At 58.4% G+C, this 13,386-nt stretch overlaps 1 protein-coding gene across 1 annotated transcript in view; it reads left to right on the forward strand.

The window, feature by feature from the left end:
- The window catches only part of ZC3H12A (zinc finger CCCH-type containing 12A), an 8,996-nt gene extending 553 nt beyond the window's left edge, over positions 1–8,443 (forward strand). The window contains exons 2-6 of the mRNA XM_040469549.1: positions 431–902; positions 5,307–5,446; positions 5,932–6,166; positions 6,607–6,713; positions 6,896–8,443. Of these exons, the coding sequence (XP_040325483.1) occupies positions 511–902; positions 5,307–5,446; positions 5,932–6,166; positions 6,607–6,713; positions 6,896–7,746 (1,725 nt within the window). The 5' untranslated portion in view covers positions 431–510 and the 3' untranslated portion in view covers positions 7,747–8,443. The remainder of the gene's footprint in view (positions 1–430; positions 903–5,306; positions 5,447–5,931; positions 6,167–6,606; positions 6,714–6,895) is intronic.
- The last annotated feature ends 4,943 nt before the right edge of the window (positions 8,444–13,386 follow it).

Genomic DNA, 13,386 nt, shown 5'->3' on the forward strand with positions numbered 1-13,386 from the left:
CCCCCCCCCCCCGCCAGCGCCCGGCCAACCCCGGGTTTCCATCAGAGAGCCCCGCCCCGCAGCTGTGGGGGCGCGGCGACGTCCTCCGAGGCCTCCCAGGACTTCTGGCTCCCCTGGGTTGCCACGGGACTAGGGGCGGGGTAGGAAGTGGAGTCCGACAGCGTAAGTTCAAGTCCTTGCGCCACCAGCTAACAGCTGGATGACCTTAAGCAAGTTCTTGAAGTCTGTGGCTCAGCTTCATCCTGTATATACTGGGAATGATGACTCCTAGCTGGGACAGCTTTCGAGAGGGTAGGAGAGGTGACACGTGCGGCCGGCTTTGCCCGTTGCCACCAGTCAGTGTGGTCTCAACCTGTTGGGTGGGGTAGGGGCTGGAGAGGGGTAGGAGAGAGAGCCACTCCCATCTTTAATTCTTGTGGTTGTCCTACAGGAGCTGTGACAGGTGCTTTCCATCGGTGTGAGCTGTGAGTGGCAGGTGGAGAGAGGTCCACTCAGGAAGCCAGCCTCACCATGAGTCTGTGGGAACTTGACAGTCGTAGCTGCCAAGGTACTCCCAGGCCGGATCAGGAGCCCAGCACTGAGGAGGCATCGGCTGTGGAGCTACAGATGAAGGTTGATTTCTTTCGGAAGCTAGGCTACTCATCTGCTGAGATCCACAGTGTCCTGCAGAAACTGGGGGTGCAGGCCGACACCAACACGGTGCTGGGCGAGCTGGTCAAACATGGGTCAGCAGCCGAGCGGGAGCGCCAGGCTTCCCCGGACCCCTCTGCTCAGCTCCCCCTGGTCCCCCGGGGTGGGGGCACCCCCAAGGCTCCCACCCTGGAGCCCTCGCCCCCAGAGGAGAATAAGGAGGGCAGCAACCTGAGGCCTGTGGTCATCGATGGGAGCAATGTGGCCATGAGGTACGTGTCATTTCTGGGGCTAAGACCAGGGCCTGTGGCTGGGAATGGTGGCCATGTGTCTCTACACCTGTGGTAAAGAGGCCTTCAGGAAGGAGTGTGACCTGTTTTCACAGACCCGTGTAGAGGAAGGGAAGGCCTTTTATTGAGGCTCTACGATGTGCCAAGAGACTCCCTTAATCCTTATGGCGTCTTGGAAGTGGGTCTGTTAGGAACGTTTTAGGGATGAGAACAGAGGCTCAAAGACGTGCTCATGGGCTCAGTATTGGTAAGTGGTAGAGCAAGGATTCGAACTTAAGCCCTTCTGTCTCTGGAGTTCACCTTAGGCACTACGTCTCTCCCTGAAGGCCAGCACTCAATCTCAGTTCCTCTCCTGTGACGTCAGGCAGCTTGGTGTAAGGGGAGTAGACTGTGGGGCCAGCTCCTCCGTGTAGGAGCCAGTCACTTGATCTCCGTGAGCTTTCTCTGCTCATCAGTAAGACCCAGCCAACCCCTGCTCAGGTGACATTTGTGAGGAGGGGCGGCACAGAGCCTGGAGAGAGACGGAAGCTCAGTAAGCTGTACTTGTTCTTACAGCTGTTACTTAGGGTCTGGGGCCTCTGAGACCTTGTTGTCCCAGACCTGGACCCCCAAGGAAGCAGGCCCAGGTACTGAGGCCTTTGTCGCTGTGACCAAGAGTGACCTCAAGGATCTGGCTTACATGGGGGGTGTGGGCAGGTCAGCTGTGACTTGGGTTGCCTCTGCTACAAATGAGGCACCTGGGCCCCAGGGCCAAAGCCAGGATTCCATCCCAGTAACAGTCCCCTCTCCACAAAGACTGTCACAGGGAATGGGGGCAGGTGAAGCCAGGGGCCACAGCTGTCACTGACCCCACGGAGCACAAGCCTGCTTTCAATCCAGGCTGCTCCCTCTGGCCCTGCTTTCTCCCGGTCCTTCCAAAGTGGTTGCTGAGTCAGGGCTGGGTGGATCGTTCACCAGGAAAAGTTCCAATGGGCGTGGAGAGGGAGACCCCAGACTCAGGGTGGGGCCTGGAGAGGGTTCTTTGGTGCCAGAGGGGTCTCCCAGGTGGGCTGCCTAAGGCTTCAGTACCCAGAGCCCCTCCCACTCCCAGCCCAGCTGGGCCAAGTCAGCTGTAGGGCTGGACCTGGCCCAGCTCAGTAAGGATGCAGGTGGCCTGTTCTAGCCACCTTTGGATCGGTCTTCCCGTCTCGGAAATGGGCTGAGCCTAGGTGGGAGGTTGGGTACAGCTGGCTGCCACACGGCTAGCGGCAGCTGGTTACAGTCTGTGCTTTGAGCATTAGGGGGTCCCTTCTCAGGCTCCAGCAGCCTGTGGCTGGGCGAGGAGCTGCATAGGCCTGTGACTTCTTCCCCTGGAGGCTTGGGTGGGCTGCACCAAGCTAAGGCTGCCTGCCCAGGACTGTCTTCCCACCCCCTCCCTCCCCAGGGGCAGCCATGTGCTCTGTGTGTTTGTATCCAGGCAGGAGGAGGAGGGGCCTGGGCGGGAGGAGGGGGTGGCCCCCCGAGAGGAGCTGGGCAGGAGAGGCACCGCCTTGGGGGTTTCTGAGCTGGGGCTGTAGCAGGAGGGGAATTCCTGCCTCAAACTTCCTGTCTCGGCTGCTGCTGGGTTCTTGCCCTGCCGCCCCCTCCCCCCCAAGGGCAGACAGACCAGCCCCCACCGTATGCAAATCGTGGGGAAATTCACCTCTGTTTCCTTCTAAGGGAATTTTTCTCTTGTAGCTGGGCCCAGCCCAGGCAGATCTCTTTACCTGGGTAGCCTGGCCTAGCCCTGCCCTCTATCCTAGGGTGGGAGCAGCTGAGCCCGGGTCCCTACAGCCAGTCCCCTCACCTTCTGGGCGAACGGGACTGCGGTGGGGGAGGGAGGATGTCTGGTTTTCCTGTGCCAGCACAGCTTCCTCCATTGCAACAAGAGGGACTAAAGTTAGCTCTAGGGAGGCACTCCTGGCCTGGCTTGACTTGAGGGACTACATCATGGGCTCTACTCCTGCCAAGAGCAAGGCTCTCCCTACCTGCCTCAGGAGTGCTTTCGGGGCTAGGACAGCTGCGGGCAGACTTGTCCCCAGCTCAGGCTTTTGATGCCCAGAGGCAGTACTCTGTCCTTGAAAGCTGTGGCATCCCATGAAGTCCTAGGGCTGGCAGATGCTGGCCTCGGATGGGCCATGTGCACGTACGTACGTGTGTACAGAAGCAGGTCAGTGGGTGCATGTGCTGACTGCTTACCTGAGCCAGGGAGCCGAGCCAGGGGATGATCACGTTCCCAATGCGGAGACAGCAGAAGGCCCAGGGAGGGGCATCATGAAGACAAACCAGGGACCTAAGCCATACTGGAAGGTCAGGGAGGCTTCTCCGAGGCAGTGCCGTTTCACACGGGTCCCAAAGAGCAGGAGTTTGCCCGCTGCACTCTTGTGTCTTGTTCCCAGCCTGCCCCTACCTCTTAGCGCCTTGTTCAGACTTAAATTTGAGGGCTTTTCCTTCTGCTAGATAAGCTTCAGGTCTTGCTGTTAAGGGACTAGAACAGCAAGCCAGTAGCCCCAGATGTGGGTTCAAGTTCTGTCTCCGACCACCAGCTAGGGAACCTTGGGTGAGTCGCAGAGCCTGGGTTTCCTTCATTGTGGCTTTGTTAAGGATGAAGACAGAAGGTGCGGGCCTCCTCTGGCCCCCAGTAGGAGCTTGGTGCCCGCTGACCGCCATCTGCCCCAAGGCCAGGGCTGGTACTTTGTACCTGTCTGAGCATCAGCATCCGTGGTGGTTATGAGCACAAGCCTGGGGCTCGCGTCTCTGTTTCACCATTGCCACAACTTCTGTGCTCTGTAGACCAGTTTTCTCATCTGAATGAAGGGGAAAGGGGCCTTTGATGGTAGCACCCTCCTCAGAGGCTTGCTGACAATTCAGTGTTAAGCACTTGGTTAGAGCCTGGCTCACAGCCCTCAGTAAATGTGAACTTTTTATTATAAAGGAGCCTGGTGGACAGTGGGGAGGCCCCGCCACCTGGCAGGGATGAGCGCTGCCTTCAGCTGGACTTTGCCCCCCTACGATTTATGGAGACCTTCAGACCCGGGAGCCCCAGCCTATCCCCCAGACAGCCTCCGTGCCCTGCAGCTGCCCCACCTGCCTCTCTATCTTCTCGTGGGGCTATCACCCACCCCAAAGCCACCCACAGGATGTGGTTGGCTGTGGCCTTGCCTCCTTTGTGTAACGTTTATTCTGTTTAATTTCACCAAGCGTAAGAGACTGAGAGCTGTTCGCGGAGGGGTGAATGAGGGGTAGGGGCTGTTGAGGAGGGAGCTGCAGCTGGTCTGTCCAGCGCCCCCAGCCCGGGCCTAGAGCCCTTCCACAACACCCAGGGTTCCCTGGGGGTCCCCTGGCCTCCTCTTATCCTCCCAGGAAGCCTCCACTTTGCTGGACTGTCTCTGGCCTCAAGCAAACAGGAAAGTTACGCTGCTGACATGGGCCCTTCTTTCAGAGGCTGCAGGCTACCAGGCCCATTTTACAGATACGGAAACTGAGCCAGAGCAAGCTAGCAGCCCCTCAGGGCTGGCTTCTGGATCCAGCCACATTTGGACGGGGTGAAGTCCAGTCATCAGACCACAGCAGGGAGTGTCCCATCTCCAGCTCCCCTGCTAACCGAGAGAGTCCCCTGGTGTCTTCCTGACTGTCTTTCTGCCTCAGGTCGTGCCCTCCCCAGAAGGGTGAGGAAAGGACAGGGCGGTCCGGGTCCGGGCGTTTGGGGGAATTGGTAGTCTTGGGAGGAGAAGCAATGCCCTTTCACTTTCAGACCGAAAGGCTCCTCAGTGGCCTCTCCCACTCTGTCACTGCTGGCCTGTGTTGGACCAATGGATCCTGGCTCCTTCCCCTTCGCCCTCCTGAGTCCCAGCCCCTGGGGCTTGTGTGGGACTGAACTTTAATCCATGTTTAATCCAGAACAATCTGGTTTCTCCTCAGTTAGCTGGGGCTCGTCCCTTCCCACCCCCACCCGCAGCACCGCCCAGCGGCCGAGGGAGGGGTGGTGACTCAGTGTGCCTGTGTGCATCCACGTCCCCGTCCCCGTGGTCCCAGCACCCCCGGGTGGGGCGGGAACCAGAAGGCTGCCAGAGCCCTTCCCCCACCCCCAGGTGTGTTGCAAGCGGCCTGACCCTCCCCCACATGGGAAGCGGGTGCCGCCAGATTCCTGGGCGTCTCCTCACTGTCGGGAGATGGAACTTCAGGGAAAGTCCCCGGTCTGGCCATCCCGGACGCTGTGGGAACCAGCAAGGGAATGCGGGCCTTGGGCCAGAGGGCAGTGAGCTGAGCCCAGGGCAGGGGCCGCAGAGCCACGCCCTCCTGCCTGCGGCTCGGGATGGCAGGCCAGCCACCCTCCAGGGCTGACCCCGTGCCCCTTCTTCTTCCCAGCCACGGGAATAAGGAGGTGTTCTCCTGCCGGGGCATCCTCCTGGCGGTGAACTGGTTTCTGGAGCGGGGCCACACAGACATTACGGTATTTGTACCATCCTGGAGGAAGGAGCAGCCTCGACCTGACGTGCCCATCACAGGTGAGTGGCACCTCTGGGTGGGGGGGGGGGGGGGGCGCACTGCCCCAGCCGGGCTTTTTCCCCAGGGAGACGGTTTGGGTGTGACTGACCACTTCTGGGCCTCAAGCAGGGACCAGCTTGGTTTGTTTTTGTTTTTGCTTTTTACTGTTTGTTTATTTTTGAGAGAGGAAGCGAGCATGAGCGAGGGGGGCGGGGAGGGGCACTGAGATCGGGGACAGAGGATCCCAAGCGGGTTCTGGGCTCTGCGCTGACAGCAGAGAGCCCAACGCAGGGCTCGAACTCACCAACTGTGAGATCGTGACCGAACCAAAGTCGGATGCTTAACCGACTGAGCCACCCAGACGCCCCAGGGACCAGCATTTGTTTTCCTGGCTTCTGCTGTCCTCTGCCCCTTGGTGTACCTGGAGTTCGGAGCTCCTGTGCCTGGCCACCCAGAGGCTCTGGGTCCAGATGGGGCTCTGACCTGTGCTGCCACTGCCTCCCAGACCAGCACATCCTGCGGGAACTGGAGAAGAAGAAGATCCTGGTGTTCACCCCATCGCGCCGGGTGGGCGGCAAGCGCGTGGTGTGCTATGACGACCGCTTCATCGTGAAGCTGGCTTTTGAGTCCGACGGCGTCGTGGTCTCCAATGACACATACCGGGACCTCCAGGGCGAGCGGCAGGAGTGGAAGCGCTTCATCGAGGAGCGGTTGCTCATGTACTCCTTCGTCAACGACAAGTACGTTCCTGGCTCCCGGGCCCCGGGGTCCCCGGGGGAGAAGCCGGACGTGTCCTCTGGCACGGGGCTTTGTTGCGGGGAGCTCTGCTGGGGCCGCGGCCTTGTATCCAGGCAGCTTTGGGAGTGAGTGCAGGGGACTCACCACCAGGTAAAAGGGGCCAGGCTAGGCCAGGGGATCTGAATGTGGAGTTGCCGAAGCTTCTGTGATAGGTAGGATCTGGTCAGCGGTTCCCAGCACTCGGTCTCTGGCCAGAGGCCGGCGGATGGATGCAGCCTCAGTGGCAGATTTTCAGGTTGCTGGCCTCCCCACGCCCTCACGGAGTGCCCAGCAAGAGAACTGCCCTGGCGGGGTCCTCCTCCCTCCCCTCCCTTGGGGCAGTCCCGCCCTGGGCCCAGAGGTGTCCTGCAGGACGAACAGCAGTTTCCCACCTACCCTGCAGGTTCATGCCCCCCGATGACCCCTTGGGCCGTCACGGGCCAAGCCTGGACAACTTCCTGCGGAAGAAGCCACTCACAGCCGAGCACCGGAAGCAGCCGTGTCCCTATGGTAAGAGACCCAGCTGCCCCCTCACTCCTTCCCCTTCCTCTCTCATCCAGCCAAGGCAGCCTGGGCCCCCGAGTGCTTCCTCTCCGAGACCACCCAGCCCCACGTTTCCTGTGCCCCACCTTTCCCCCTCCCAGCCCTGGTTCTGGAACCCCTTGCTTAGAGACCCCCTTATTCTCTTCCAGGGAGGAAATGCACCTATGGGATCAAATGCCGGTTCTTCCACCCAGAGCGGCCCAGCCGCCCCCAGCGCTCTGTGGCTGATGAGCTCCGTGCCAGTGCCCTCCTCTCACTCCCTCGGGCCCCGAGCAAGGAGAAGAGTGGCCGGCGGCCTTCACCTTCATCCCAGCCTGGCTCTCTGCCGGCAGAGCATGAGCAGGGCAGCCTAGATGGGAAGAAGCTGGGAGCCCGGGCATCGCCAGGGCCGCACCGAGAGGGTCTGACGCAGACCTTCGCCCCAGCGGGCAGGAGCCTCCCACCTAGCGGGCGCAGCGGCAGCAACTTTGGGCCCACAGACTGGTTCCCACAGACGCTGGATTCTCTCCCGTACAACTCCCAAGAGTGCCTGGACTCGGGCATCGGCTCCCTGGAGAGCCAGATGTCAGAACTGTGGGGGGTCCGAGGAGGAGGCCCTGGAGAACCCGGCCCGCCTCGGGGCCCTTATGCTGGCTACGGCCCCTACGGGGCCGAGCTCCCGGCCGCTCCAGCCTTCCCTACTTTTGGACGGGCCGTGGGTGCCGGCCACTTCAGTGTCCCTGCTGACTATGCCCCGCCGCCAGCTGCCTTTCCACCCCGAGAGTATTGGTCTGAGCCGTACCAGCTGCCCCCACCCACCCCGGTCCTGCCGGAGCAGCAGGTGCCAGGCCCCGGGGCCGGGAGCCTAGCCAAGGAGCGAGCCAGTGTGTACATCAAGCTGTGCGGGGTGTTTCCCCCGCACCTGGTGGAGGCCGTGATGGGGCGCTTCCCTCAGCTCCTGGACCCCCAGCGGCTGGCTGCCGAGATCCTTTCTTACCAGCCCGGGCACCCCAGCGAGTGACCCAGCCGTGCGGCTGCCGGCCCTAAGGCTGGACAGAGGGAGGAGTAAAGTAGGGAAGGGAACCCACAAACCAAAGATACTGTAGGATTGGTCCTGGCCCACCCGGCACCTGGAGCCGGCTGCCGAGCGGGGCAGGAACGATCACCCTGTTGATGCACATTGTATCTGTAGTTTAAGGAGACGCCGCCGTAAAGGCGTCAGTCCGTGGCTGAAGCCCAAACCCTCCTTTCTCTCAGAGGGCGGGGAGGGAGGTGGTGGGGAGCAGAGGCCTGGGCTGGGGGCCCTGCGCACGACCCCCCACCTCCGCCCCACCCCTGGGATGCCGGCCTCCGCTGGCTAGTTAGGCACTGTGTGCCTGCCCTCCAAGGGCCCCTCCTGTACGCCAATGAGGCCTCATCAGTGCTCTCGCAGGGCACCGGGCCTCATGTTAGTAAGCAAGATGCTTCTTAATAACCCACCTTCTGACCCACTCTGTTTGCAGCGTCCTTGCCCCCGCGGGGGGGGTGGGGTGGGGGGAGCGGGCCAAGGGCCCTCTGTCCCCACCCCCTCTTCCCTTCCTTCTATACTGAGTCCTCTCACCCTTCCCCGAGGGTGGGGACACGTATTTGTGTGTGTACAGGTGTCATGTTAACTACTTTAAGTGGAAGTCCTCGCGCTCCCTTAACACGTCAATAAAGTACAATGTGAGCCCCTTTAAGAGATGCTGGTCTTTGTTGTACCCGGGGGTTGAGCCGGCCTTTGGGCAGGTGGGCACCAAAGTGCTCAGCCCCCCGGGGGCGGAGGCTTCCTTTACTGAGAGAAGGCGGTGGGGGGACACAGGATTGGGCTGTTCCCCTTTTCTGTGCTGGGACCGGAGCTCAGGGCAGAAAACTATCTGGCTGAGAATAGGGCTTCCAGGAGAGTTTGGGAGAGAAGGGGGTGGGGAAGCCCTTGGGTGCTCGGCTCAGGCACCATCTTCCCAGACACTGAGGTGTTCTAGAGGCCGAGCTGCACAGCAGAGCAGGGGGCGCCTGGGGGGCAGCCTGGAGAGGCGGTGCCAGGCTAACCTCCAAGCGGGAGGTTAGGGGTCCTGGTCCTAAACTCAAGAACTGGCTTTGCCACCCCAATTATGTCACCTGGGGCAGTGACCACCCCACTCTGGGTCTCCCATTTCCTCATCTGTGAAGTGGCGATAATGTACCTACCTGACAGGATTGTAGGGGGTACACAAGAGCATGCTTGTTGAGTGCGTGACCCAACGCCTGGCACATAGTAGTAAGTGCTCATTAAAGAGCCTCTGGTGGCGTTCTCTGTGGGCTGTGTTCACCTCACCATCTCAACCTTCTTATCTGCCCCGAGAAGGACGTCAGCCAGGAATATATGAATTTTTTCTTTTTTTTTTCTCCCCCAGATGGATAAATGAGATATAAATGTTAAATATTTTATGTTTTTAAAAAATTTTTAGAGTTTATTTTTGAGAGAGTGAGAGCGCCAGTGGAGGAGGGGCAGAGAAAGAGACACAGAATCTGAAACAGGCTCTGGGCTCTGAGCTGTCAGCAGAGAGCCCCGATGCGGGGCTTGAACCCACGGGCCGTGACATCATGACCTGAGCTGAAGTCGGATGCTTAACCGACTGAGCCACCCAGGCACCCGGAATGTTTTTTTTTTTGTTGTTTTTTTAATTTTTTTTTTCAACGTTTATTTTTGGGACAGAGAGAGACAGAGCATGAACGGGGGAGGGGCATAGAGAGAGGGAGACACAGAATCGGAAACAGGCTCCAGGCTCCGAGCCATCAGCCCCGAGCCTGATGCGGGGCTCGAACTCACGGACCGCGAGATCGTGACCTGGCTGAAGTCGGACGCTGAACTGACTGCGCCACCCAGGCGCCCCCGGAATGTTAAATATTTAAGTGAAAAGTGGGGCTGTCAAATCATCCCCAAACACCATCAACGGGGCAAAATGGAAAAATACAGTTTTAATAATTCTATATTTGAACATCTCACCTAATTTGTACTTATTGTTTATGAAGCTTTTATAGTATCTGTATTTTTTTTAGAAACTGTTCTAGCACAGAACAGCTGTGCAGCAAGTGGAGGAAAATGCCACACTGGCGATCTCCCTGCGCATTAGGCCCCCGCTTCGTTCTTCACCCTGAACATTCTTTAGAAGCCTGCACTGGGCAGGAACCCAGGCGCAAGGTGGGAAGGATCTCAGCAAACATTATCTCGAAGCCTCCACACCTGCTCTTCAAGGCGCCCCGTGCCCATTGCTTCCAGCCTCCTTCGAAGGTTTTATCTGCACAAAGAAATGTCATTGCCTTGTTTATGAAATACTTTCTTCCCATCAAGTACTGTGTTCCAGATAAAAGGCTTTTTTATGGGCCTCTGTTGCTTTGTATGGAACAGGAAGCTGCTGCTTGTGTTTTGAGGGATGGGGGAAGGGTCCTACAGGCCGGTGGCAGCAGGCAACGGGGCTAGACCGGGGGTGGCTAATGTCTAGAGGCTGTGCCTGGCCCTGCTGGCTCGTTGACCGGCACCAAGGACAGCAGAGCCCATGAGGCAGGTGCCAGCCGAGTCTGGGCTCCGGCGAGGGTTGAGTGAGTCCAGGGCCCTGACGGCCTGCACTTGCACCCAGCTTGGCTGTGCCAGCCATCCGGGGCTTGGAGCTGCCCTGTCCAGGGCCTCTTTCTCAATCTGGCAGCCAGGCCCGATGCCCAGGATGTTTCTTTCCCATGACTTGGGCTGTCACTGCAAAGCTCCACGCCACCTCCTGCCCTGCCCGCTGAGGCACCTTTCCTCACAAGGCCTCAGTGTTCCCACCTGTAAAAGGGACACAAGGATCCCTGCATCTCTCTAGACTGACAAGAGGATACTTCAGTTGGTGTGGTGCCAGCCTGAGAGGGAAAAGTCCTGGCCGTGTGGCCCTGCGTCGCCCTCACTTCCCTCAGCTCCCTGGCTTGCCTCACAGAAGAGTTGTCAGGTTCCCGCAGGCTCGTGGGAAGGAGAGGGTGCCAGGGCAGGAACTGATCCTGAGACAGAAGTTCAAGCCACCGAGGCGTGGAGAGGATCAGACTCAGGTGGCTGCCCCGCGTGCCCTTTCCTCCTCTGCCTTCCTGGTTCTAGAAGCTGAGAAGCTGGGGGGGAAACCAGTGAGTATGCAAATCCTTGCCCTGTTGGGAAATGATCCTGGGGAGCTCCCGGTGCATGGCCTCCTGCCAGCCCTTCCCGAACCCCCTCCCACACATCCCCCACCTCACCCTGGGGCTCTTTCCAGCAGGGGCCAGGCCCTGAGTCTCCTGGCCAGCTGTCTCAATGCGGGTTAACCCTGCTGGGGGCACAGGGTGACTCCAGAAACCTTGGCCTCCCTGGCAGAGAATGACCTGGCCCCCAACGGATGAGAGTCCCTGCCCACTCTGCCCCCATCCCACTTTGTTAGCCTGAGGAACACCCAGTGGTCCCCGAAGAGCTGGGGAACTTCAACCAGGAGCAGGAGAGCTCTGAGGCTCCAGGGGAGTAGCTGGTTCTCCCAGGCCGCCCACCCCCGAGACTGCTAGCACCTGGAACCTTGTTGGTCTCCCTCAGGGTGGCGTGGGGCAGTGGCTGAGAAGAGGCCACCGCTGACCATGCAGTTGCCACTTCCTTCCCTCATGTCCCCTCCCCTACAGAGAAGGGCAGGGCCCCCAGCCCAGAAGGAGGGGGTGGGCAGGCCTCCATCAGAGAAACTGGGACCCAGTGAAACACAAATCTAGGAGGTGGGTGTGGGGAGGGTGGTGGAGCCACCAGCCCAAGCCCCAGGCCCGGCTGGTCCCTTGGGGGCTCCTGGTCCCCTGGGGGCTCCTGCCCACAAACAAGGCGGTCTCAGGATCCTAGCACTCTTTCTCTGGGGCTTCTCAAATTTCTGGCTCATTTTCTTCCCCCTAGACCAGAGCAGAGTGGGTGGAGTTAAGAGCAGTGAGTAAGTGCTTGTTCAGGGGACCTCCTTGTTCAAGGGAAGGGTGTGGGAGATTTGGCTGAAAAAGACAGGAAGGAAAGCCCTGCAATTAAGGAAACTCAAGCCATCCCAGGTCAGGATATGTAAATCCTTCCAGCTAGTTCCTGGATGGGGAGGAGGCCTCAGGCTGTCCTCCTAGGATGTGGCTTCCTGGAGCCCATCTCAAGGCAGCTGCTGGCCATCTCAAGTTGTCTGCCCGTGTAAGAAATGGCTGCAAAGGTGGAAGAAAAGGATCAGGCAACCCATAGCAACCCACACTGACTCCGGCACGTTGCTGGGTCTGGGAAGGGTCCAGCGGCTCAGATTCTGGCTGCTGTCCAGAAAAGAGCCCCACTGAAGGCCAGGGGTGCTCATGGTGCTCTGCCTGCCACCTGCTGGCACCTCCTGGTATGACCGTCTGTGCAGCAGGGGGCGGCCCAGCCCTCACAGCCACCAGCACTGGCCTGAACGAAATGCCAAGAGACAAGCATCTCCAATAGGATCTGAAAACAAGAATTTAGAGAGAATAATATGGAGAGTGCTAGGGCAAAAATGGGAATTCTTTTTTTTTTTTTTTTTTTTTTTTTTTTTTTTTTGGTAAGTCACATTTTTGGGAGAACGCAAGTGGGGGAGGGGCAGAGAGAGGGGGACAGAGGATCCTAAGCGGGCTCTGCGCTGACAGACAGCAGTGAGCCAGATGTGAGGCTCGAACTCACGAACCGTGAGATCATGACCTGAAGTTAGACGCTCAACTGACTGAGCCACCCAGGTGCCCCTCTTTTTTTTTTTTTTAATGTAAGCTCTACGCCCAATGCGGGGCTTGAACTCATGACCCTGAGATCGAAAGTCAGTTCTACCAACTAAGCCAGCCAGGTGCCCCCAAAATGGGAATTCTTAATGGCGTCTGCAGCTCCACCTGGCAAAGCGGCACCAGACGTCACGGTCACGCCTTCTACAAAACGGGAAGCTCCAGAAAATTCCAACTGCTATGGGTAACAAATAACCCAAGAAAAATCCTCAGGAACTGGAGGAATAAGGAAAGGGAGAAAAACAAAGCATTCACATTTCAAAAGTGACTGGGGCGATAAAAATCACAGTGAGATCCGTGTTTTAACCCCTCGGTACATTCTCTACAGCTCAGCAATCCCACTGCTAAGAATCCTATTTGCAAAGCCGAAGGCGCCATGATACTGCCCGAAATGGCAAAAGAGGGAAAAGAACATTCATGCCATCAGAAGATCCGTTACATACATTTTGGTGTAAGCATATAAAGGAATGTGAAGTAGCCGACAGAAGTGAGGCGGCTGCATTTACAGAACACTTTCCAAGCTGGGTTACTAGATCAAAAACGTACGCCACCATTTTTGTAAAAGCCACATGCGTGTGTGCGAATAAACTCCTTTGGGAGGACACGCAATGAACTGCCTCTGGGAAGGACAACTAGTCGCTGAGGGACAGGCGGACTGACTTTTTTCCTTGACCTTACTCCAGCCCTATTTGAATGTATGTCGTTTGCATGTTACTTATTCAAATGAAATATTTTAAAGCCTGAGGAAGGTACAGAAGTAAGTTATGGGGGTGGGGGTGGGGATCTGAAGAGGGTTATTTTGGCCGGGGCGGGGCGGGGGGGGGGTTCCTCTAAAGTTTATTCTAGTACACGAACAGTCAACACTTAGAGCACAACGTGTGCG

Source organism: Herpailurus yagouaroundi, unplaced genomic scaffold (assembly GCF_014898765.1).
Source record: "Herpailurus yagouaroundi ecotype Mexico unplaced genomic scaffold, PumYag 77, whole genome shotgun sequence".
Lineage (NCBI taxonomy): Eukaryota > Metazoa > Chordata > Mammalia > Carnivora > Felidae > Herpailurus > Herpailurus yagouaroundi.